At 38.0% G+C, this 24,305-nt stretch overlaps 4 protein-coding genes and 2 long non-coding RNA genes across 10 annotated transcripts; 2 read left to right on the top strand and 4 right to left on the bottom strand.

Moving 5' to 3' along the window:
* Positions 1-168: 168 nt before the first annotated feature.
* LOC105963688 (Plant invertase/pectin methylesterase inhibitor superfamily) lies at positions 169-3,053 on the bottom strand. Of its 5 annotated transcripts, none has more exons than XM_088813658.1 (5): positions 2,830-3,053; positions 2,495-2,708; positions 1,917-2,333; positions 1,400-1,726; positions 169-1,009 (listed from the first exon to the last, which is right to left on the bottom strand). In XM_088813658.1, exons 2-5 carry the CDS (start codon positions 2,496-2,498, stop codon positions 318-320), a joined length of 1,440 nt encoding a protein of 479 aa, XP_088669784.1. In that variant the 5' UTR covers positions 2,499-2,708; positions 2,830-3,053; the 3' UTR covers positions 169-317. The 5 variants fall into 5 exon arrangements, with proteins under 5 accessions (XP_088669784.1, XP_088669787.1, XP_088669790.1 ...); XM_088813661.1 differs by having other exon boundaries at positions 2,495-2,756; positions 2,830-2,997; XM_088813664.1 differs by having other exon boundaries at positions 2,495-2,756; positions 2,851-2,983.
* Positions 3,054-5,216: 2,163 nt separating this feature from the next.
* LOC105963686 (Plant invertase/pectin methylesterase inhibitor superfamily) lies at positions 5,217-7,427 on the top strand. The gene is made up of 2 exons (XM_012988122.2): positions 5,217-6,199; positions 6,638-7,427. Exons 1-2 carry the CDS (start codon positions 5,317-5,319, stop codon positions 7,324-7,326), a joined length of 1,572 nt encoding a protein of 523 aa, XP_012843576.2. The 5' UTR covers positions 5,217-5,316; the 3' UTR covers positions 7,327-7,427.
* A 4,747-nt stretch (positions 7,428-12,174) lies between these two features.
* Positions 12,175-14,858, bottom strand: PDLP8 (plasmodesmata-located protein 8). Its single transcript, XM_012988125.2, has 3 exons — positions 14,064-14,858; positions 12,455-12,562; positions 12,175-12,354 (listed from the first exon to the last, which is right to left on the bottom strand). The coding sequence occupies exons 1-3, from the start codon at positions 14,836-14,838 to the stop codon at positions 12,350-12,352; spliced, it is 888 nt and encodes a 295-aa protein (XP_012843579.2). The 5' UTR covers positions 14,839-14,858; the 3' UTR covers positions 12,175-12,349.
* A 3,780-nt stretch (positions 14,859-18,638) lies between these two features.
* LOC105948775 (uncharacterized) lies at positions 18,639-20,260 on the top strand. The gene is made up of 3 exons (XR_016029692.1): positions 18,639-18,863; positions 19,539-19,815; positions 19,918-20,260. It is a non-coding gene; the product is annotated as an uncharacterized LOC105948775 (long non-coding RNA).
* Positions 20,261-20,532: 272 nt separating this feature from the next.
* LOC148772479 (uncharacterized) lies at positions 20,533-21,630 on the bottom strand. Its single transcript, XR_016029693.1, has 2 exons — positions 21,463-21,630; positions 20,533-21,287 (listed from the first exon to the last, which is right to left on the bottom strand). It is a non-coding gene; the product is annotated as an uncharacterized LOC148772479 (long non-coding RNA).
* Positions 21,631-22,250: 620 nt separating this feature from the next.
* LOC148772478 (auxin-induced protein AUX28-like) lies at positions 22,251-23,312 on the bottom strand. The gene is made up of 3 exons (XM_088813638.1): positions 22,716-23,312; positions 22,481-22,616; positions 22,251-22,378 (listed from the first exon to the last, which is right to left on the bottom strand). The coding sequence occupies exons 1-3, from the start codon at positions 22,891-22,893 to the stop codon at positions 22,330-22,332; spliced, it is 363 nt and encodes a 120-aa protein (XP_088669764.1). The 5' UTR covers positions 22,894-23,312; the 3' UTR covers positions 22,251-22,329.
* Positions 23,313-24,305: the final 993 nt, after the last annotated feature.

The following is a 24,305-nucleotide window of genomic DNA, read 5'->3' as shown; positions in this document are numbered from 1 at the left end:
TCACTAGATTTATAACACAATATAATTGATCTATATTGAAGAAATTGTATGTCATAATTTTGGTATATCTAATGCAAAAACAATTGATTATAATGCAAACATCAATATTTCTTTTTAAATAATAATTATATTTAATTTAATTTATTGTAGTCTGTAGACAAGTCGATATTTCTAGATTATATTAATTTACATTAAAAATACTTTTCTGTTTTTGACAAGTAAATAGAAAAGCATTACACACAAACACACACACAACAACCATTTTCTTGAATTTACAATTCCACAAACACACGCCAATCTCCATTCGAATAAAGCCATCACAAGTCACCGGAAAACGGCACTCCGGTGGCCGGAATCCAAGAATCCCCGCCGATAAAACTCCTAACACCGAACCGATTCGCCTCACTCAAATCACTCAACACGTGAAAACCCGGCCACTTCACCCTATTCCCCGTAAAAGCCCCAACTCCCGTATTCATATACTCCGCATAGTACAAAGTCGAAAGGGCAAAATCGCCACTCCACTCTCTCCACCCTCTTCCATCAACCAACCCATCCAAATCCGTCTTCAAAAAAACCGCCCTCGAGTACTTCTTCCAAGGCCTCCCTAAATAACTCTCGAATTTCCCCTTAACACCCTCAAATTCGTACGAGGGCAGAACACGCGAGTTCAGAATCGAAATCCCCGTATTTTCATTGATATCGTCTCTCCCTTGTGCGGTGATCATGTTCGATTGGTGGTCCATCGGCCTCCTGACGAATATATCGCAATTTTGGAACACTGCAGACGCGTCGCCGAATATGAAGTCTATTGTGCCGTGTATTTGGCACTCGCGGTAGAATTGCCGGAGCGAGTGGACCAAGAGAGTGTCTTGGTAGCCCTTGAAGCTACAACGATAGAAGACCGATAGGTCGGAGCTCACTCTTAGTGCTACGGCTTGGTGTTTGGCAGGCCCCGCCGTGTTCTCGAATGTCATGTCTCGGGCCCAAAATCCATCGCCGGATACACCTACACCCATAAAAAATTATAATTTCCGTGCACATTAATTACCATATTACCCATATGGGGGGTTTGCTAATATTAATAACACGTGGCATTTTTTAACGAATATAACGCAAGTGTACTAAATGCAATAAATTTGTTATTACATCACACAAACAAAAATATCGCATAGTGAAAATCTAACGGGTTCTTCAGGAAGCGAGTTGACTCCGAAGACCAGTGAACCCTTTAGCGAAATTTTTCGGAATTTAGCATACGAACCAAGATAAGCTTCCGATTAAAGTTTTTCGGCGTCCTATTCTTGATGTATTAGACTATAATAAAAAGACATTCAATACTCTGAAATCTAATCATCATTTGAAATAATGGTGCCAAAAAATTGGCTCGAAAACTTACCGAATGTAGCTGAATTTAATGTGGTGGCACCATCCTGCACATTTGCATTGCCAGTGACAATGGTTTTGTCGATGCCGTCACCGACAAACATAATATTGTTCAAACCCCTTCCGATCTCGACTTTCTCTCTATACACACCCCATTTCACATACACCACAACTCTTTCGTTACGAACCGATCGAGAAAGTGCAGCCACCGCCTCGTTAATCGTCTTGTAATTTCCAGATCCATCTTGAGCGACAACGAAATCAGCCTTCGAGTTTGCTGCATTCCATGATGCCAAGATTCCTCCCACTACATTGTCTGAACCAGGCCTTTTTCTTACCACTGTATATATATATATATATATATATATATATATATATATATATATATATATATATATATTATCAAACACATATAAGTTAAACAAATATTGAATAAGGTTGTAATCAAGAATTACCACAAATCTTATAAATCATCTTATAGCATAAAGGCATAAAAGACTGATCATCTAATAGTGGAATTACAAAATTACCCTTTCGTCTTCCCTTTCGATTGTTCTTGGCCGCGTAAACCGCCAACGACTCACGAATCACCGAGGTCAGATTGTGGGCCCGACGGGCTTCGAAAGCCAGCCCCTTCTCCTCCAACCCATCCAAACAAGTGGTGTGGCTAGCAAAAGCAGCACTCAACCAAGTCACAGCATCATCATGGCTGAACTCATAACCCCTCTCGCCGGAGACCAACCGCCTCAGCCTCGGCTCAGCCTCTCCGTACAGCTTCACGCAGTCAGTGAGGGCCCCACCGGAAAAGCCCGGTTCGTGGCCCGGCCCGACGAGGGTTTTGAAGCCCTCGCCCTCAGCCCAAGCCATTGATTGGAGCATGGCTTCTCTTGCTGTTTCCACCACATCAAGGCGTCTACTACTGCAAGAACCAACATCTGCAGTGGATGCTAAAACAACAAAGTACAGTAATAAGGTGGTGAAAAAACAGGACATTCTTTTTTTTAATTCTTTTTTTTATTAATTTTAAAATTCTATTCGGTGAATTGATTGACAGAATATTTTCCAATGAACTCGAGAAATTGATGTAATGTAATGCGGAGAAACTTACACATAGACAGAACGGTGTAGACATGTGTCGCTGCGGAAGGTTGCTGTAATAGCTTGCATGGCGGTATGAAATTCCATGGATATACATCACGATCGAACAAACGACAAGTAGCACTGCTTTGCTCGTATTATCACCGACTGGAAATTCTTTTTTCTTTTCTTTTTTTTTTTTCTTTTCAACATAATCTGCTTGAAATAAATGCGCCCCTCTGCATCTGCAGAATCACACCCCCAAAATCTCATCTTCATCAAAAAAACCTAATCTGAAGTTCAGCAAAAACAACATTTGCAATAATCAATTCAAAAAAAATGTAATTGAAGATTTTGTGGATTTACCAAACCACGATTCGGAAACACCCCCAATTTCAATTTCGGCAAATATCGGTCGAAATTTTCCATAAACAACCATGAAATCAAAGAAATTTATTGGGTGAGCCTGTTTTCACGAGGAATCGCTCTTCATCTAATTCGATTTATCTTTCGTTCCTTTTTTTTAGCTGAATCGGAGTGAAATTGGATAATTAGGGCTCCAAATTTGAATTCAAAATAATACCCGACCCGTTTGATATTATAGCCCACGAGGATAAATAGGCTATCCAGGAATCTGGCCCATAAAACCTTTAGTGGGGATTAAATTAAAAATTACATTTTGCTTTACTTTCTTGAATTTTATTTTGAAGACATATAGTAATCATTAATTCCTTTACTTTAATTGATTGCTGTTATGAAACCTAGGATGATATTAAAGAGAAATATTTTAAATTTAATATTTAAAAGAATTAACTATAATGAAAATTTTATTTCACCCACACATAATAACGCACAAATTCATGTTGATGTCTATTAAATATATTTATTCGGCGCACACTATACAAATTCTCTCAAATTGCTGTTAGGTTTAGGTTACACCCTCTGATTCATATTACATATTGTTTTTTTTTTCCTATTACAAACATATTAAGAAATTCAATAAATATATATTATAGCATAACAGTAGATACTAAAATACTTGTGATTAATAATTGACACTTGCAGTTTTCATGCAACTTTGTGCGTAACAAAGTCAAATTTCTTGAATAAAAAAATAAAAAATTTAATTTGTCCGATCAATATAAAATTACCTATACATAGCTGTTAGCGCCAAATTCTTACACCAACCAATTGGATTGGTATAATCCAATCGTAATAAATTGAAATAATGAACAATTTAATTAACTATTTGTAACATATAATTGTTTGTCGTTGAATTGAATAAGATATAGTTATCCACACATTATATATTATTCAACAGCCAAATTGTTGGTAAATATAAAACTATTTTCCAAGTAGGATTTAATTTGCTCTTTATTGAGATGGTGATATGTTAGAGGGCAGCATCTCCTTCTCAACATAGCCAAAATTCCTCTCATATTTAATTAGTTAATTATTAACTAAACCTCAAAATAATCATGATTAAAGGTTGCTAATTAGCTGTTGTGACATTTGACATGTGCTGTCGAAACGACGAATATTCTTCCGATTGACGAGAGAAACACGGTCAGCGTATACATTACCCAGTTGCTATTTACTTTAATTTCGGCAGGAAAAAAATATATATATGTGTCGAAAATAGAAATAATTGTTACAATTGCCCGATCGACTCTATAATTAGTCGGGCGAAGCGTGAATATCTGCGATTTATACAACAAAAATAAAACTTTTTGAAAAGTAATAAACAATTGGCATTATGTAAAAAATATTCAATTTATATGTGGGAAAAAAAATAAATGATGGTGATTAATTAATTGAAGTGATAGTAATTAAGAGACTAATAAAACAGCATGTAGACTAATATTAATTAACAGCTAATCAGCTATAGTTTGGCAACATGTGAACGGTTGAATTTAACCTACTCATGCATGAATATGGCAGCCCTACAAACAACATTAAAAGTAACTACTTTTTATTTTAAAAAAAAAATTGTTCTTTAATTTGTGGAATTATATTTTTCTTTAAATTAGACAGCCTGCATAATTAATTAGTTTTAATTTGTGGAATTATATTTTTCTTTAAAAATTAGACAGCCTGCATACTTAATTAGTTTTGTTAATTAGTAATGGAATACGATTGAAATTCGATTCTCAATTGTGATTCAGCTGAATTCGCATTGGATCATAAATAAGTATTAAGAATTATATGTTTAAATAAAAATATTTCGTAGACGGGGGTATATAAGTTCCTTCTCGAACCTCCATCATTTTCCAAAGGTCAACTCTTTTTCTTTTTTTCTTTTAATGAAGGAATCTATAACTAACCTGGGTAAACATATACACTCTCGTATATATAATAGCTCGCAAATCACACTAGACTAATCATGTGTGACAAATTTGATCTAACGACAGTTAACAAGAGGATTCGAATCTGAGTAATTGACACCTCCAAATACTAATAGGTCGTCTCTCGCATGACTTCTGAAGGTCAACTATCGAACAAATAGTAACTGGATAAAGAAAAAGTCAACTAAGAAAAAAAAATGCATGATTATGAGAGCAGTGTATATATTTAAATAAACTATAAAAAAAACATTTATTAAATATTGTTATTAATTAGTAACTAACCAACCCCATGTTTTTCTAATGTCATAGTCCAGTTATGAACTCAAATGAGAAACATAATAATTGATAGTAATGCTTTAAAATTACAAGAATATATATAATCACTTCATTATTGATAAATATTTTCTCACTATATAAGACAACCAAAATTAAGACAACAACAAACTCAAACAAAACCCTCAATTTCTTATACCTACCTACCTAAGCTAGCTAGCTAATTAAGCTAGCCATGGCAATGACAAGAATTCTTGCAACCCTTCTTTTCGTGGCTATCTCGTCGATTTCTCCGGCAATCTCCGGCCATTCTTCCGATGCCGCCATAAAGTCTTGGTGCAGTCAAACTCCGAACCCACAACCATGCGAATACTTCCTCACTCATAACCCTAAGTACAAAATCCCGGCCATCAACAAGAAGTCCGATTTCTTCAAATTGTCTTCCCAATTAGCCCTCGACCGTTGCATGCACGCGAAGAGCAACCTCTACTCGTTGGGCCCGAAGTGCCGCAACGAGCGCGAAAAATCCGCGTGGGCGGACTGCATCGAGTTGTACGACAGCACGATCCACGCCGTGAACAAAACGGTGGACCCCACCACGAAATGCACGCCGGCCGACGCTCAGACGTGGCTGAGCGCCGCCCTGACGAATCTCGAGACGTGCAAATCAGGGTTCGTTGACTTCGGCCTCACGGATTATATCTTCCCGTTGATGTCGAATAACGTGAGCTTGTTGCTTAGCAATACCCTAGCCCTAAACAAGGGTGGTGCGTATGTCGGTGGGGCTAGTAATAATAATAAAGACGGGTTTCCGAGATGGGTGAACACCGGTGATCGGAAGTTGCTGCAGAGCTCTAATCCTAGGGCTAATGTGGTGGTGGCGAAAGATGGTTCCGGCAACTTTAGGACGGTGGCGGCGGCTGTGGCGGCGGCCGGAAAACGAACGGGGAGTGGGAGGTATGTGATTTATGTGAAACAAGGGGTGTATAGTGAAAATGTTGATATTGGGAAGGGTTTGAAGAATATTATGTTGTTGGGTGATGGTATTGGGAAGACTATTATCACCGGAAGTAGAAGCGTCGACGGCGGCTCCACCACCTTTAAATCGGCTACATTTTGTAAGTAAATATTTTAATTTTGATTATAATTATTATATTTTAATTTTTTTGTTTTAAAAAAAAAATTAAATTACAACCACCTATAAGTATGATCAAATTACAAAAAAACCCCTCATGTTTGGGTAATTACAACTATCTTAATTATAAATCTTCTTACACGTGCACCTTGCGTTGTCAATATAGTGAATTTTTCTAGATTATATGGAATATTCTCAATTTTGTATCCGTTTTATAATCTAGAATGTTCCATATAATTTAGAAGATTCCACTAAATTAGACACCGCAAGAACGGACGTGTAAGAAGATTTACAGGTGAGGGTAATTGTAATTATCCAAACATGAGGGACATTTTCGTAATTTGACCATACATCGGGACTGTTGTAATTTACTTTTTAAAAAAAGTGAATTAAATTTGAGTTTCTTGATATGTTACTGCAGCCGTCGTGGGCAGCGGGTTCATAGCGCGTGGAGTCACCTTCCGGAACACCGCCGGCGCCAGTAACCACCAGGCGGTGGCGCTCCGATCCGGGTCGGATCTATCCGTGTTCTACCAGTGTAGCTTCGAAGGCTACCAAGACACTCTGTACGTACACTCCCAAAGACAATTCTACAGAGACTGCGATATCTACGGCACGGTGGATTTCATCTTCGGCAACGCCGCCGTCGTGCTCCAGAACTGCAACATCTTCGCCAGAAACCCGCCGAACCGAACCAACACCCTAACCGCACAGGGCCGAACCGACCCGAACCAGAACACCGGGATCTCGATCCACAACTGCCGGGTCACGGCCGCACCGGATCTCCGGCCGGTTCAGAGCTCCGTGAGGACGTATTTGGGCCGGCCGTGGCAGAAGTATTCCCGGACGGTGTTCATGAAGACGACGATGGATAGCTTGGTTAACCCGGCGGGTTGGATGCCGTGGAGCGGGAGCTTTGCGCTGGATACTCTGTACTATGGGGAGTATGCGAATACGGGTCCCGGGTCATCCACTGCGAACCGGGTCAAGTGGAAGGGCTACCGCGTGATTACAAGCGCGGCTGAAGCGGCGAGGTTCGCTCCCGGCAGTTTCATTGCTGCCGGTTCTTGGATTCCGGCCACCAATGTTCCGTTTACTTCTGGTCTTTAATTTTTATTATTTTTCTATTGATATGATTTTATTGAGCTTATTATATATAATAATTGTATTCATGTAATAATAGTTAATAAATAAATTTTATTAATTATTTATTTGATGGGACCTCCATTTAAGTTAAATCAAAAAATATATATATATAATTGGTGATTTATTTCATATGTTTAGCACCGAATTAAAAACTATATATAAGCTTTTTAATTTAATTTTAATTTTTAAAAGAATTCAAAGAATCCTAATTTTCCATAAAATTAATATATATTAAAAGAAATAGAATGATAGCTGTTGGACATTATTAATTTTTTTTTAAACGTGTAGTTAAATGAATTAATAAAAATAAGGTTTTACAAATATTTTTTTCTCACTAAAAAAATAAAAACTATAATATACCATCAAGCATGAAATCCTCCCTTCAAAAGTGATATTGATTTTTGGGTGATATGCCTAATTGGGCCAACCCAATGGGCCTACAATTTCTTTACCTACTGGGCTACGAGCCCAATATTGAAGACCAATATCACCGATGCCCAAACACCTTCAAGTAAGGCTTGGGCCCAACAAAGCAAACTCAACCCAATAAACGACATATAAATAGAGGTTTTACTCATTTTATTAAGGTACGTCCTATTAACTGAGCAATACTACAATACGTATTCTCTGGACCATTTCTATGATCAGCACGTCTGACTTGAGCGTCGGAGGGGTTTCCGCCGGATCAACCCCGGCGTAGTTCACGTGTGTTCATTTCGCAGGTATCTCAGGATCATCAAGTTGTCAAGCTACTGATCTGCTTTGCTCTCCCAGTTCATTTTCTACACAACCCCAGGTGATAAATATTTTAGCATCATCATTTTGGCGCCGTCTGTGGGAACGATGCAAACCAGATCACGTAGCCAACAAGATCCTCATGAGGCGTCTGCTCGGAGAGAAAATGACACAGCTAACAACCTCCCGATCCGTGGAGGCTCTGGCTTGCCAGTTCCTCCTCCTCGTGCTTGGGATCCACCACGAGACATTTCTCGGATGTTCCACTAGATCCTCAATAGGATTCACTCCTTCTCGCCTCTCGATCGGTTCAGACAACCGAGGAGGCCCTTCAACACTAGAAAGGGTTATCGACTCCCTGGGGTATACAGTGCCCCCAAAACATTTCGCTCGCCAAGGGTTATCGACTCCCTGGGGGCTTACATCTGCCCCCAAAATATTTCGCTCGCCAAGGGTTATCGACTCCCTGGGGGCTTACATCGCCCCCAAAATATTTCGTTCGCCAAGGGTTATCGACTCTCTGGGGGCTTACATCTGCCCCCAAAATATTTCGTTCGCCAAGGGTTATCGACTCCCTGGGGGTTCACAGTGCCCCCAAAACATTTCATTCGCCATGGGTCATCGACTCTCTGGGGGTCTACTTCCGCCCCCCTCGAACGGTTCAGATAACCGAAGAGGACCTTCAGCATATGATCGCCGAACCTTCGACAAGATCAACTTCTACTTGCTCCTCTAACGGTTCAGATAACCGATAAGGACCTTCAGCGTATAATCACGGAAGCTTCAACTTGTGCTACCACTGAAGCAGTGGCACCATACATCGTCATAGCAGGAGCCAACGCTCCTCCTCGTGAGGTCCCACTGGGCCCTCAACATAATCAATTTCTACTTACTTCTCGAACGGTTCAGATAACCGAAGAAGACCTTCAGCGTATGATCACGAAAGATTCAACTCGTGCTGCCACTGATTCAGTGGCACCATATATCGCCAAGGTTGGGCATCTCACCCCAATGGTTCGTGATCGCCTCATCCTAAATGGAGGGCTATCACATCCTAAAGTTGGGCATCTCATCTCAAGGGTGGTACATCCACTTACCTTTCATCCCCAAGGGGGTGCACATCCCATCTCAAGGAACGAGGATAATTTCCCTACTCAAAAAATAGAACATCCCCAAGGGGGCGCACATCCCATCTCAAGGAATGAGGATAATCTCCCTACTCAAAAAATAGAACATCCCCAAGGGGGTGAATATCAACCAAATAAAAAAAAAAAGAAAAAGAAAAAAGAAGAAGACGAAAAGAAAAAGAAGAAAGAAGAAGAAAAAATAAGAAGATGAAAAAACAGAAGAAGAAAAAAGAAGAAGATGAAAAAACAGAAGAAGAAAAAAGAAGAAGATGAAAAAACAGAAGAAGAAAGAAAAAGAAAAAAGAAGAAGAAAAGAGAAGAAGAAAGAAGAAGAAAAAAGAAGATGAAAAAATACAAGAACAAGAAGTAGAAAAAAGAGAGTAAAAGAAGAAGAATTAGAAGAAAAGAGAAAGAAGAAAGAAGAAAGAAGAAGAAGAAGAAAAACAAAAAAAAAAAAAATAAAAAAAAGGGAGGAGATGCAGCCAAGCCGCGCGCGCGGCTCCATTAAAAAAAAAAAAAAAAGACAAGAGGCGCTCGTGCACAGCACGCGCGCGTGGCACACACGCGCTGACGCGCGCGCACGTCAGCAGGAAGAAAAAAAAAAGAGGTGGAGGCGCGCGTGCACAACACGCGCGCGTGGATTACACGCGCTGACGCGCGCGCGCGTCAGCAAAAAAAAAAAAAATTAAGTAGAGCTCGCTTTCCAAGGCGCCCTTGGACCGCGCGCTCCCATCAAATTGCGCGCAATTTTGACTACCCTCTACCAAATTGCGCGTAGATTTTAACTCGCTTCACCAAATCGCACGAGAATTTTAACGCGCTTCACCAAATTGCGCGAGCTCTCCAACGCACCTCGCCAATTCGCGCGCGCTCTCAAACGGATAAATAAAAAAAAAATTATTATTTCTCCACACCACGCCAACAGTTATCGGTACACCACGACACCGATATACTCTCGACACGATCCGGTATCATTTTCGACTAGGCTCCCACATCGAATCGAGAGTGGGGGGCTTGCGAGACAAACCCACAGCTAGACAACTCCCACGAGGAGCCAACTCCCTCGGGTCTACGAAACCATAGCGAGATAACTCTCACGAGGAGACCACTCGCTCCGTCCTATAACCCGTTGCGAGGTAACTCCCACGAGGAGTCTACTCCCTCGGGTCTACGAACCCACAGCGAGATAACTCCTACGAGGAGACCACTCGCTCCATCCTACGACCCGCAGCGAGGCAACTCCCACGAGGAGCCAACTCGCACGGTACTACAAACCCGCAGCGAGACAACTCCCACGAGGAGCCAACTCGCTCGGTACCACAACCCGCAGCGAGACAACTCCCACGAGGAGCCAACTCGCTCGATACTCGAATACGTTGCAAGGCAACTCCCACGTGCAATCACCTCGCTCGATAATAAGACTCGCTGCGAAACAACCCCCACGAGGAGACAACTCGCTCAGAGCAACCTCAATCCACACGCGCCTAAATCGCGCATCATCCAATGCTCCTACAACTTCGCTCAAGACAACTCTCTCGAAGAGCAAACTCGCTCGATACTACAACCCGCAGCGAGACAACTCCCACGAGGAGTCAACTCGCTCGACACTACAAATTCGTTGCAAGATAACTCTCACGTGCAACCACCTCGCTCGATAATATTACTCACCGCGAGACAACTCCCATGAGGAGACAACTCGCCCGAAATTCACCATATAATCGCAAGCTCAAGTTAGCACGATTACAACCCTAGAAGCACTTAGAGATATTATGAGAATCTATATAGCCTGGCCAGCTTGATTACTCAAATTTATCTACTTGTTTTCGATGGGTCATTCATTAAAACGTGGCCACGGTCCAAACATACTTAAGACCCACGAGGTCTAACAAGGGGCACGACCCCCATATAAAAAAAAATCTTGAGAGCCTGATCCCCTCCTTAAGTACATCACGCAGAAGGCTATATGTAAACACATACAAGCAACGCGTCAAAACATTGAAAATGTCGAAAAATAACAACTCCCACGAGGAGAATACTAGCTCCGTGCTACTACATTATCGTGAGACAACTTCCACGAAGACGTAACTCGATCAACTCGATTACCCCAGAGACAACTCCCACGAGGAGATTACTTGATCCGTGCTACTACATTATCGCGAGACAACTCCCACGAGGAGATAACTCGATCAACACTATTACCCCGCGACAAGATAACTCCCACGAGGAGATAAATCGCTACTACATCGTCGCGGGACAAAACCGACGACTCAATTAATTTATATCGCGGCAACTTTGTCGCGCTATGCGCCAACGCGCATTCACACCCCTCCGACACACGCTCCAACGCGTTTTCGCATACCATTAGGCCATACGCCAACGATCGACTTCTACAATTTTTACTCTCGACACGATCTGAGACCCATCACAACATGGCCCCCACATCGACTCGAGAGTGGGGGGCTTAATGATATGCCTAATTGGGCCAACCCAATGGGCCTACAATTTCTTTACCTACTGGGCTACGAGCCCAATATCGAAGACCAATATCACCGAGGCCCAAACACCTTCAAGTAAGGCTTGGGCCCAACAAAGCAAACCCAACCCAATAAACGACATATAAATAGAGGTTTTACTCATTTTATTAAGGTACGTCCTATTAACTGAGCAATACTACAATACGTATTCTCTGGACCATTTCTATGATCAGCACGTCTGACTTGAGCGTCGGAGGGGTTTCCGCCGGATCAACCCCGGCGTAGTTCACGTGTGTTCATTTCGCAGGTATCTCAGGATCATCAAGTTGTCAAGCTACTGATCTGCTTTGCTCTCCCAGTTCATTTTCTACACAACCCCAGGTGATAAATATTTTAGCATCATCATTGGGTTATATTGTGATATTGATTTTTGGGTTAAAATGTCATAAAGAATTGATGTGAGGTGTATTGAGCCATTAGAAATATAATTCGAGGGTGGACTTTGCCAATTTTGAAATATTGGGGTGCAAAATGCCAATTAGCGTTAATTATGGGGTGCAAAATGCAATTCACCCCTGAAATAAGCTGAACAATCTACACCAGAATAAGCTGAAAATTAAAGTTCGCTTTGCCAAACATGTCCTTGCTATCTCAACCTGTAAGTATATATGCAGTTATTATAATTAGATTAAGGAAAAACGATTAAAAGATAATTAGATCAAACTTGAAAGTGAAGAAATTAAATAAGTCAATTACCAAGGGCCTTTCTGCAAAATGATAGAAATACAATGAGAACCGCTACCCCCGCCACCGCTCCCACGATTATGGCCACTGTTTTGCCCACATCGCCGTCGTTGGAGGAATCTATAGATACAAAATATTATATCAACCACCAACAATTTGTAAAAGGAAAAGAAAAAACGAAAAGAACTTTTTTTAATGTTGAAATAATTAGATAATCATGTGTATGTTAGTGGAAATTAATGTCATATATAACATATGTTTGATCCATTACTTTTTGGTGCATGATTGAAAAAGGCTACTTAAAAGGGTAAAAACATGTTGAAGATAAGATTAAAAATTGGAGAAGATTAGTTCATGATGAATGAAAAGCATATAGAGTGTGGATTTTTTATTTTTATTTTTATTTTACTCTATGTATTACTTTTAATGGAAAAAGTTGGGACGATGCTAACGATCAACTCGGTGTAAATGAGTCGAGCTTGAGCTGAACTCAGCAAAATTTTCAAGTGAGAGCTCGAGTCAAAGATGCTGAGTTCGGGCTCAAGTCGAGCCATGTCTGTCGAGCTCAGCTCATTTTATATTTTATATTCTATTTTGTGTACGATAAGTTTAGTTTTTATTATGAATTATTTATATGACAAATAAAAAGTTATAGAATAAAACATAAATCTTTAATTTTTAAAATATTTATATATAACTAAAGCGCGCAAGCCAACTCATGTGCTAATGAACAATGAAAAACGGGCTCAAGCTTGAGCTCGTCAGAGAGCTCGAGCTCGTTAGAGAGCTCGAGCTCGAGCTCGTCAGAGAGCTCGAGCTCGAGCTTTTATCGAGCCGGCTCAGCTTGTTTACACCTCTACCTAGGGGTGTGAACGAGTCGAGCTCGCCTCTTTGGCTGGCTCGAGCTCGAGCTCGAGTTTATTTTGTCGAGCTCGAGCTCGAGCTCGTCGAGTTCCTCTTTTTTTGGCTCGAGCTCGAGCTCGTGTCAATTTTGTCGAGCTCGAGCTCGAGCCCATTGTCTTTTTTTTTTTTAAATATTTTTTTAATTATTATTTTATTATTAAAAATTATTTAAAAAAATAAAAAATAAAAACTAAATTGTAATTATATATATTTTTAATATTTGTATTTATTTCTATAATATTTTATATTATTATACATTATTTAAATAAAAATAACATATAAAAAATAAAAAAAATAAAAAAATAATAATAAATCCGGCTCGCGAGCTCATGAACAACTGAAAATCGGCTCGAGCTCGCGAGCTCGAGCTCGAAAATCTCGAGTCCGAGTTCGAGCTTTTTACGAGCCGGCTCGTCGAGCTCACGAGTCGGCTCGGCTCGTTTACACCCCTACCTCTACCACCAACAATGTGCCTTGGAACAATTTTAATTTTAGAGTATTTTACCAAGAATATAATAATAAATGGTTAGTGAATTTATTTTTCATGAATGACTTGCAATAATTAAAATAAAGTGCATATATATATTATATGTAATAACATGATTAATTTTTCGGATTTTCATATAAAAATGGTAGTTTTTAGTTTCAAATAAAATACATTTTTATATATAAAACAGTCTTATTTAAAAATAAATAAAATAATAATTAATAAGAAAACCTGAAGAAGAAGAATCAGAGTAACCAGACTCCCAATATCGAACATAACACTGCGCCAAGAACACATCCCCCGCCGCCGCCGACCCACACAAACTCCTCACCTTCGCCACCGCATCGGAGATGCAAGCCCCGCAATCCGCCGCCGCCAAATCCCCCAAACACTGCGCGTATCCCTCCACAGCCCCGGCGGCGCTGACCCGAAACCCTAATCCCGCCGCCTGCAAATCAGCCAGAACATCATCCCTCCGCCGCAGAAACTCAAAATCGCCGCCGCCGCCGGAACTGCACTTCTTGAACCTCAAACTGCCGTCCGGCCTCCCCAAAAAATCGGCGTGCTCGTACCTCAAGAAGCAGGCATCGTGCTGCAGGCTCGCGCCGTACGTGTAGGGGCAGAGCAAACCCACCTGGTTGATCAGACTCGCCACGCACGTCGAGCAGTCGCTCGGTTTGAGGTCGCCGCGGCACTGGTAGAGGCCGAAGGCGGCGGCATCCGGCGGCGTCGCCGCCGTACTGTCGTTGCCGAGGGCGAAGGCGTTGTAGAGTGTTTGGGAAGAGGAGGCGATTATGGAGGAGAGAATGGAGTTGAGGTTGGTTTCGTAAGGTGAGTTTGGTGGGTAGCTTTCTTGGGAGCAGCCGCCGTAGATGAAGATGTGGGCAGCTTCGATCATGAGGCGGCGGCCGCCATTGTTGTTGCAGGTGAAGAAGAAGAAGATGCAGAGAGAAGAGAGATTTATGAGAGATGACATTTGTGGTTTTAAATTGAGGTGTAATTGCATGAACAACAAGGTTTAATTTCTTTGCCAGCATCTTTTTTCTTTTTTTGGGGTTTATTATTATTTTTTTTTTAATATAATATATATTTATAATAAACCATATATAATTAATGGGACAACACTATTATTATATAAGTGAATGAAAAGGAATTTGTAGGATTAGTGTTGAAGGTTGATGATCATTAAATATTGGGTAAATTACAACAACCCCGAGGAGGTATGATCAAATAACGAAAAATCCTATGTTTTAGTGATTATAACCACCTTTCAACTATAAATCTTTTTACACATCCACTCTTGCGGTTTCAAATTTAGTGTAATATTCAAGATTATATAGAATATTATCACTTTTGTACCCGTTTTATCCCATTCAAATCCTACATTTTGAAACAAGATGATCATAATATGTGTTTACTTCTTGTATATATCAGATTGTGGTGCATCAGAAGCAATATTTTTACACAAAACTAGTACAAACTAAAGCACATTCCACAGAATCTAGATGACTATGTTGAATTTGACATCATGATGGTGGAGGTGTAAGACAAAATTATAGTTGACTGGTATATATAATTATTCAAGCAAGAGAGTTTTTTCGTAAATTGACCATATTATGGGTGTTTGAAATTTGCACTTAATTATTTGGAGTGGATACTATTGTGGTGAAAATTAAAGTATATTTTGATGGAGATTGGAGTTGCTTTTATTTATTTATTTATTTTAATTTTTTTTGATACTTTTCACTTTTTGATGACCAATTGGTGGTGTTTTTTTTTTTTTTTTTTTTTTTTGAGGTAGTTGCTTATTTCCAATGAATTCTGATGCGCAATTTATTTTGTCGGATTATGTTCGTCACATCAATAATTTATTTTTAATTGCACTTTGCCCTCTCAAAAATGTCTTTTTTTTGCACTTCCACCCCTCACAAAACACAAAAACTAGATTGTTCCCCTTTCAAATATACAACTCGATGCACGTTGCCCTAAATATGTATGTTTCGGTCGACTTGTTGGAAATTTCATCAAATTTGGGAGATATTTTCATCGAATTTGGAGAGAATTTCGTTAATTTGGGAAGTGAGTTTTGTTAAATTTTGAAACCACTGAGTAACTGAGTACTAAAAAGGAGATTTTAAATAACCGGGAGAAGTAAATGACAGATAAACTCTTATTTCGACAAATATTCGGCCGAAAATACACATGGGCAGCAAATTGCACTGAGTTGTATATTTTAAAGAGGGACAATCTAATTTTTATATTTGAAGGTAAGAAGAGTATAACAAAGATACTTTTTAAGGGGGTGAAGTGCAATTTCTTCTTTTTCTTCTTCATAAAGAGACATGTAAAAGTTCCGGAATAGAATTTAGTAACGAATTGACATGTAAATTCGAATAGGTTCCCGCATAATTTACTTCCACCATTCCTTCTTTTATTTTATTATTTATTATTATTATTATTATTATTATTATTATTATTATTATTATTATTATTATTTTTATATATTATAGGGTACGAATTTAATAAAGCGTAAAAAATATGATAATGGACTCGAATGGAAACAGGCCTACTTTTCTGGTGCTTGAATCAAAATAAATTCTACAAAATAGAAAGATGTCAAGGCCCAATAATACATTCTAAATATCTTGTCCCATCCGGAATAAATAAATAAATAGTGACAAATGTAGACACATAATTATTTGTTTAAGAAAAAAATATTACTAAATAAAAATTAGCCAGATTAAATATTTGAGGAAATGTGGGATACCCCTAGTTTTGAAAATATATAGGGATAGGTTCTAAGGATTTTTCTTCCATAGTTAGAAACTCAAATTCTAATTTTAATTTGATAGACCCCTCTAAATTAAAATACCTATTTTATCCTTTAGTTACAATTTAAAACCATAATCTCTCCCTTCTCTCTTCATCCTCCACCGCCGTTTCTCCTCTCTCTCTCTCTCTCTCTCTCTCAAATTTCAGTAGCTTTCACTCTTCTCTCTCTATCCCCCCTCTCTCTCTCTCTATCCCCCCTCTGTACAAATTCCAGAAAGAAAAAAAAACTTGAATAATTTCAGCAATGGCGGCCATTGGTAGCTGGATCTGATATGTTTCAAGCTCCGTTGGCCACGCCCAAAGGATGCTCCAACAGCAGCACCAATGGCGGCGCCGCCCACGCCGGTGGCGTGAGCACCAATTAGTCCAGCACCATCAGCCACCATTATGCCGTCCGATTCCCCCACCGCTTCTCCCCCTGCTGCTCCCACTTCCCCTGCCGGAGCACCTGGTCCTGCTACTCCTCCGTCGTCCATCTCCACTCGCCTTGGTGTTTCCGCTCCTCACTTCTCCCACCATCCTTTTCTCTTATCTCTTGTCTCCCGCCGCTTGCCCATCGCCTGCGCAATCTCCGCCGCCGCGCCTCTTCCATCTCTCTCATTGCCACTCCGTTGCTAACAGCCGCCCACCGCCACTCTGCCGCCCACCACCGCCCACCGCTCACCGCCGCCGCAGTCACCGGTAAATTAATTGCAACCACTTTGTTCCTATATCATATCTCTCTCTCTCTCTTAAGATTTTGTATAGAATGACTAATTTGATATGGTAGTAAGGTCAACAAGTAATTGTCAATATATCTTGTGATTTACTTTCACTCAATTCTTCTGTCGTGTTTGTCTTTTTGCTCTTATGTTTCAAACCACTAAATGGTGTGTCTTTTTTTTTTTTCAACTACATTGTTTTATTCATAATATTATATAGATTCAATTGTGAACTTTTTGGTTAATATACATATATAGTCACATGTAGTCATGTACTGTAGTCATATATAGTCACATGTAGTAACAAGAATGAACATAACTACATGTGACTATAGTTGACTACACATAGTCATATCTAGTTATATGCAGTAACAACTACTTGTGACTATAGTTCACCAAAATAAATTTATCAAAAAAATGTCTTTCATTGTTTTTTTGTATTTTTTCACGTAATGTAATTCGCTTCACTACAAGATAAAAGACTTTCAACAACACATATTTAACAACATCCATGAAAAGTGTGTTGCGATTTTATATATTTAACAACATGCTTTTAATGCATGTTGTTATTAGTGAATAGTGGATATATTTGACAACATTCTAAATCAGCATGTTGTTAAATATACATATTACAAGATGCGCTCACGAGTTGTTAAATTATTCAATGTTCCACCAATACGACAAGATGATGTGCGTGTTGTAAATATTTATTACATACGACAAGATACCGTTGCGTCTTGTAAATTTGTTCAATTTTTACTAGCCACAAGTTAAGGATTGTCATTATAATAATAGATATTAAAGTATCACTATAACATAATATATATTAAATAATTTAAAATATATAATTATATTTATAAAAAACAAAATATATAAATATAAATATAATAAGCATACGGAGTGTATGTGATGTGCTGGCTTATTAAAAACTATTAATTGAGTCTTTTGCTATATATATGATTTTCTCCATCGAAGAACTACCGTCGTTCTCTTCTCTATCAACGGTTGTCGGCGAAAAGTTCACCATCACCGTAGAGTAATCGTTGCTCTCTATATTACGTCCTATGGAAAAATTCTCCTGATTTCTCTTCCCTTTCCATCAGCTACCGTCGCCAGCAAGAACACCACCACTGCACAGGTAAATTGGGGTTTTTGTTTGAATACCCTAAATTGGGGTTTTTGCTTGAATACCCTAAATTGGGGTCTTCTGTTTGTTTTTCTCACGATGAGGAGTCTTTTGTTTGTTTTTTTTTATTTAATTTTATTTAGGCCTCTTTTATGTTGGGAATGAAGTTAGGTTTTCTTTGAGTAATTAAGTGCCCGATTGTTGTTTTGAAATCATATTTCTTTAATAGACTGTAATTTATTGATTATTTAAATTATATGTATGTCGATTTCGTTTCATTGAAGAGCCGCGTATTCTTGTGGTGTGACACATTGAAGAGAGACATTCTCTCTTCGAGAACCATGAGCAAGGCAAGGATGCAAGTTTTTCTATGTAAGGTCTCTATGTCTCTCGTTTTTGTTGGTATACTCTAAATTGGTTTTGTTCTTAAAATTGAATTTCGTATTTGTATAATTTTATTTCTTAAATTTCTTTAGGTTTCGTAAATGTTCATTATTCTAAGCGCATTCACATATGTTGTTGTCCTTAATCGTCCATTTTTTTGTCTCCATCTTTTAATAGTGTTTTGCCTCAATCTTCTAATAGTTTTTCAGACTAATGTAAAGATTATACCGGCTCTGTTTATTTTGCAGTAACTTACTGATACCTTTTAGCATATATATGCAGAAGAGTACATCTATCAATCCACTTAGGCATGTAATTCTATATATTGTTTTTTGTCTTTTGTAATAATGGAGGAAATGGCTGGTTATGTCAAGTTAGATTGCAGATAGAAGACGAGTTGATCCAGTAACCAGAACTAGTTGTTGATACTTAGTTTGCTCAGTATTAAATAACATGTGATTTCTAGATGAATAATATATTAGCAGTTTGGTGGGATTTGTTGTTGGAGATAAATTACTATGAGTGGCATTTTTTGTTTAAATTTTTCTTCAAGTTCATTTTATACATCAAAGAAGAAGATGTGATCTTATAAAAGTAAGATTTCCTGAACCACTTTTGCTACTTTATGATGACTCACAAAAGAGAAGATATTTTGTTTTTCAGGAATATCCTTGGATTTGAGGACTTGGGCAAACATAAACTAGCAAACTAACAAGTCTTGGTAATAATTTGTTTCATTCATGGTAGAGAGTTTGGCATCAAATGTGTTGATCCGGCTTGCTTTGACTATTGTTATGTGCTCATTTTAGTAGCTTTTCTTTTCCTATAATCCACAGTTTCATACTTTAATCAGTCTGGAGTATTGGGCTTTCGAGATTCTTGTTTTATTACAGGAATTGAAGCCGAACTAAAAAATTACTACTTCAGTTATAGCAATGTGGTAAGTGTTATAGTACATAAACTTTTGCTCTTCAATCAAACATAAGTCTATTCATATGTGTATAAAGCTTTTAATTATTTATTTCTGAAATTCTATATTGAGGGTGAATACAGAAACCATCTCGTACACGATTGCATATGGTCTAAGTTCAGCAGCTAAGTGACGACACAAGATAAGAACATTCTCTCTCTCTCCCTTTATTTGTTTGTGAATTCCTCTTTTTATTTTTCATTTTCTCTTGTAGTACTACATTGTTGAAGGAGTTAGCAAAATATGCTAAGATTTTTATTCAGGAAAGAGAGGTTGGCATCAATGTCGTGCACAAGAGCTCTGTTATATTTTGCTTCATCGAACAAAATGTACATTGATTTACTTGTTTTTTGATCTTTGTTTTCGGTTGTGAAAGGTTGAAAGTAGTGTAGATGAGTTTATTACTCTTGAGAATGATGGACTACAAGAAAAAGACCTTTCGACAACATACAACACGTGTTGTTAAAACATATAGACAACGCGCGCGTGAACGTGGTAGACCAACATGTTGTTAAAGCCTTACAATTTTAACAACACGCTATGAGTGTTGCGACGCATGTTGCAGTTGAAGAATAACAACAAACACATTATGTTGTGATAAGCTATTCACAAGATGTATTTTTATGTTGTAACAAACTTTATAACAAGCCACCATGGCGTCTTGCGGTAGAGTTTCAACCAGATCCGTTTGCACCTTGTGGAATGATTTATTATTACAAAAAAAAATATTTTTACATAATCGTAATCAAAATGTACAGAAGTCTGATTTCCAATAATTTTTGAATCAATACAATTTGAAACAAGCGAGAATTCTCTAAACACAAAAATATCCAACCATACTATAATTGCATATCATGTAGTAAAAAATGACAAAACTAATTTATTTAATATCTAACTAATTCTCAAGTCTCCCATTGTCGAAATTCCTCAACGTTGCTTAACTGCACAACTCAATAAGTTTCTTGGATGCCAAGTGCTTCAATAGTTCAATAGAATAGGCTGAATACAGCAACAAGTGTTGTTAACTGGTGTCCAAATAAATTAAAATAAAATTAAGAAAAAAAATAAACAAATCAATTACGAAAACATTCACTTACTCGATATCCGCTATCTGTAAGGGAAAAAAAGGATATTTGGTTAAATTTGTATACTACAATGTAATTATGCTAATATCAATGAAATGTGATGCTACGAAGCTGAATGCGTACAACATGAATCACCAGAAACCATATCATCTGATACACTCACTAGCTAACTATATGTGAATTTTCCTAGCTATAGAAACTATAAAAATCTCACCAGATGAATCTTCTTTTCAGAGATTTCTCAGCAAAATTAGAATAATCTGTCTAAGTTCATGTGCATCTGCAGACCCATCCTTTGTCGCAATTCTCCTTTCGGATTTGAACAACTTCTACCTTTAGTTTCTCATTCTCCATTTTCTGCTTAAGAAGAAGCAGATTCGCTCAAATTAGTACCAAAAAATAAAGCACTTTTTTCGTGTGGAAATGCGTATCAACAAATTACCTCCGAATTGATTGAAATGTACTAAATAATCATGGCAAGATGATAATGAAAAAGAAGCTTCAAGATATCATCAAACTTATAAGCAAATACCTTTAGAGTTGTCTGTGGCTTTATCAGCATTAATGAAATCCACAACACCTGCTATAATACAATAAATACTAAAATGCAAGAAAGAGTGGTAATAGACATAGCTCTTGATAATGAAATAAATAATCTCCTAAGCAAAATGACAAAGGAGAAAGAATACAAACGTGAATCTCAAAATTGTAGATTTTGTTACAAGGAAAATAATTAAGAAATATATATAAAACTAGATTAATTCATGCCTGGACTACACATAAACTTATCCACAAAATTACAAATTCAAGAAGTAAAATGAAAAAAAGAAAAAAAAATACTGATATCTGACATATAGTGTCGAGAATTAAAATTCAAAATCAATGGATTTCCAAATCTCTAAATTAATTTCAATTCATAAAAGCAATTGACTCTCCAATCCAAATTATTAAAAAAAAAATGAATTTCAACAACAATTAAAAAAATGGGTTATGGCCTATAGTGGGTATAATCAACAATCACAACCAATGGGAGAGTAACTGTGTTTAACTATTGTGGTCACTCTTTTGTGTTTTATTGTTCTTCCTGGTAATATCCAAGATTTGGTTTAGCCAAACTACGTCATTTAAAAGATATATATGTAGTTTAGGAAAACTATTGCAATCGACCCACTATAGACAATCTATTGTGAACTCCGAGATACAAAAAAACTATCGTTTTTGGTGATGTTCGATAACGATATCCAAGATCGGGTTTGGCCACTTAAATCGTTTAAAAGATTATATATGTGGTGTGATTTATATACTAGACAAAATAAACAACCCGTGATTATAGACAAGTTATTGAACTCTGAAGATATATAATCGAAGTTTAGTTAAGATACTAACCGAGTCCCTTTGCCTATGTTCCTTTCATTATGCGAAGGCGCTTGCAAGACCCAACAAACATCCTAGTTGACACAAACACACAGAGACAATAAATTAAACACATAGTTTTCACAAGTATGAGATGAATAATCGAGTTTCGTAATTTTTGTCAATTCTCGACTTACTCCCAAGGGACATCGCCGACGAGCATCCAGTCTCCATCTTTGTCTTCGTAAGTCGGCACGTAATCGGAGCTATTGAGAAGGTCCATCAGCTTGCTCTCTCTCATGAAGTCCATCATCCATTGTGAGTCACATTTACCTTCATTTCAACAAAATATTTTGGAATGAAAATTGTAAAAACACACGGTACAAAATTAAACCCAATTTTACTTTATTGGAAAACAAAAGTATTTTTTACCTATAGTGAAGGAACTGAACATTTTGCCCAAGGCATCGGAGAGTTCTTTGTAAGTCTTGTACATCTTCAAGTCTACTTTGCGCAGGTACGGCGCACCGTCCATGCTTACCTTCACAAACGCGGCGGCGCCGGTTCCCTTCTCAGACTCGTCCGAGTCGGTCCTCTTCTGAACCGCCATAACATTTTTCTGGAAGGACCGGACCGGCGGCCAACCAACAACCTGTGCCCAGAGTTAATAACCAAAAAATTGGATGAAATTTTGAACGGGGAAAGAAAAAATGAGAAATTACTCGAATTGAAGAGATCGGCTGTGGTGCGGTGTAGTAGTGAAGGGTGGTTCTTGATATGGTCTAATTTCTGCGAGATATAGACATAAGAGGTAATGGTGGTGGCGGCTCGTGCAGTGATGGCGTGGTGGTGGCTGGTCCTTGATAAGGTCGAAACTCAGGGAAAGAGATTGGCCGTTGCGCGATGCTGGTGGTGCAGGCGGTGGTCGAAATTCTAGAAAGAGAGACGAGAACGTGGGAGAAAAATAATCCTGCAAATAGGGAAAAGAGGGGTCGAGGGTGAGAGGAGATGAAACGTCCGATGAAGGGAAAATAAAAGGGAAAACAAATTTAAGAAAGAAAAAATAAAATCTTACCATAATTGTGCCTTTCTTAAATTACAATATACTTTGGCATGTTGTTATATTTAATTTTATTTTACAAATTTAAATTACAATATTTAACAACACACTTAAGGATCTTGTTATATTTAGTTTATTTTACAAGACACATACGAGTGTTGTTAAATTTGACCCATTCTACAAGCCGCGTAAGTATCTTGTTGTATGTCATTTTAACAACACACAAACTACGCATGTTGTAATACATATATTTTTTGGATTAATAACAACATGCATTTAGAGCATCTTGTCAAATATATAATATAACAACATGCTTTACCCGCACGTTGTTGAATTTAAGTTGTTAAAAGTCATTTTTCTTGTTTTGTCATGGATAATAATTATTTTAATGAAATGATATTTTTTCTATTTTTATGGATGGTTATTATTGAATTATTGTATTTCCAACAAATTAGCAGAAAATATTGATTTTTTTTTTGTGAAAGTAAGTAAAAACTACAACATGCATATAAATGATGTTAAAACTCTATTGCAAGACGCCCTGGTGTGCGGTCGTAAAACAAGCCACAACATGCATATAAATGTTGTGAATGCTGTAGCGCAACATACATTGCATATTGTTGTAATATACATGACAACGCTCCTTACAACGTACATTGCACGTTGTTATTAGGCAATGACTTTTAACAACATGTTGGTCCACAATGTCCGCGTGTACGTTGTTGAAATAGTTTGACAACGTGCATCGCGTGTTGTTAAAATCCCTTTTTCTTGTAGTGCTTGTTCTATTTTGTTCTTCGTTTTCTTTAACTTGTATTTTTTGTCACAGGATTTGCTTTGTGTAACATTATGAGATGCAAATAATAAGATGCAGAGAGGTGTCATGTGAAGTTCCATTGTAGATAATTGTAGATAACTATAGTAACGTGTAATAACATATAGTGATATGTGTTTTATGTGTT

Source organism: Erythranthe guttata, chromosome 2 (genome assembly GCF_056151865.1).
Source record: "Erythranthe guttata isolate IM_541 chromosome 2, IM_541, whole genome shotgun sequence".
In the NCBI taxonomy this organism is placed as follows: domain Eukaryota; kingdom Viridiplantae; phylum Streptophyta; class Magnoliopsida; order Lamiales; family Phrymaceae; genus Erythranthe; species Erythranthe guttata.
Note: the sequence above shows the minus strand (reverse complement) of the source record. Positions and strands in the feature narration are given on the sequence as shown.

Excerpts from the sequence above, each read along its gene's own strand:
- PDLP8 (XM_012988125.2), bottom strand. The coding sequence starts at position 14,838 with ATGCAATTACACCTCAATTTAAAACCACAAATGTCATCTCTCATAAAT. Across the intron at positions 12,563-14,063 it reads CTCTGATTCTTCTTCTTCAG|ATTCCTCCAACGACGGCGAT; the intron begins GTTTTCTTATTA and ends TTGTATCTATAG.
- LOC105963686 (XM_012988122.2), top strand. The coding sequence starts at position 5,317 with ATGGCAATGACAAGAATTCTTGCAACCCTTCTTTTCGTGGCTATCTCG. Across the intron at positions 6,200-6,637 it reads CTTTAAATCGGCTACATTTT|CCGTCGTGGGCAGCGGGTTC; the intron begins GTAAGTAAATAT and ends ATGTTACTGCAG.
- LOC105963688 (XM_088813653.1), bottom strand. The coding sequence starts at position 2,379 with ATGTCCTGTTTTTTCACCACCTTATTACTGTACTTTGTTGTTTTAGCA. Across the intron at positions 1,727-1,916 it reads TCGAAAGGGAAGACGAAAGG|TGGTAAGAAAAAGGCCTGGT; the intron begins GTAATTTTGTAA and ends ATATATATACAG. Across the intron at positions 1,010-1,399 it reads ATTAAATTCAGCTACATTCG|GTGTATCCGGCGATGGATTT; the intron begins GTAAGTTTTCGA and ends TTATGGGTGTAG.
- LOC148772478 (XM_088813638.1), bottom strand. The coding sequence starts at position 22,893 with ATGGCGGTTCAGAAGAGGACCGACTCGGACGAGTCTGAGAAGGGAACC. Across the intron at positions 22,617-22,715 it reads GTTCAGTTCCTTCACTATAG|GTAAATGTGACTCACAATGG; the intron begins GTAAAAAATACT and ends GTTGAAATGAAG. Across the intron at positions 22,379-22,480 it reads GTCGGCGATGTCCCTTGGGA|GATGTTTGTTGGGTCTTGCA; the intron begins GTAAGTCGAGAA and ends TGTGTCAACTAG.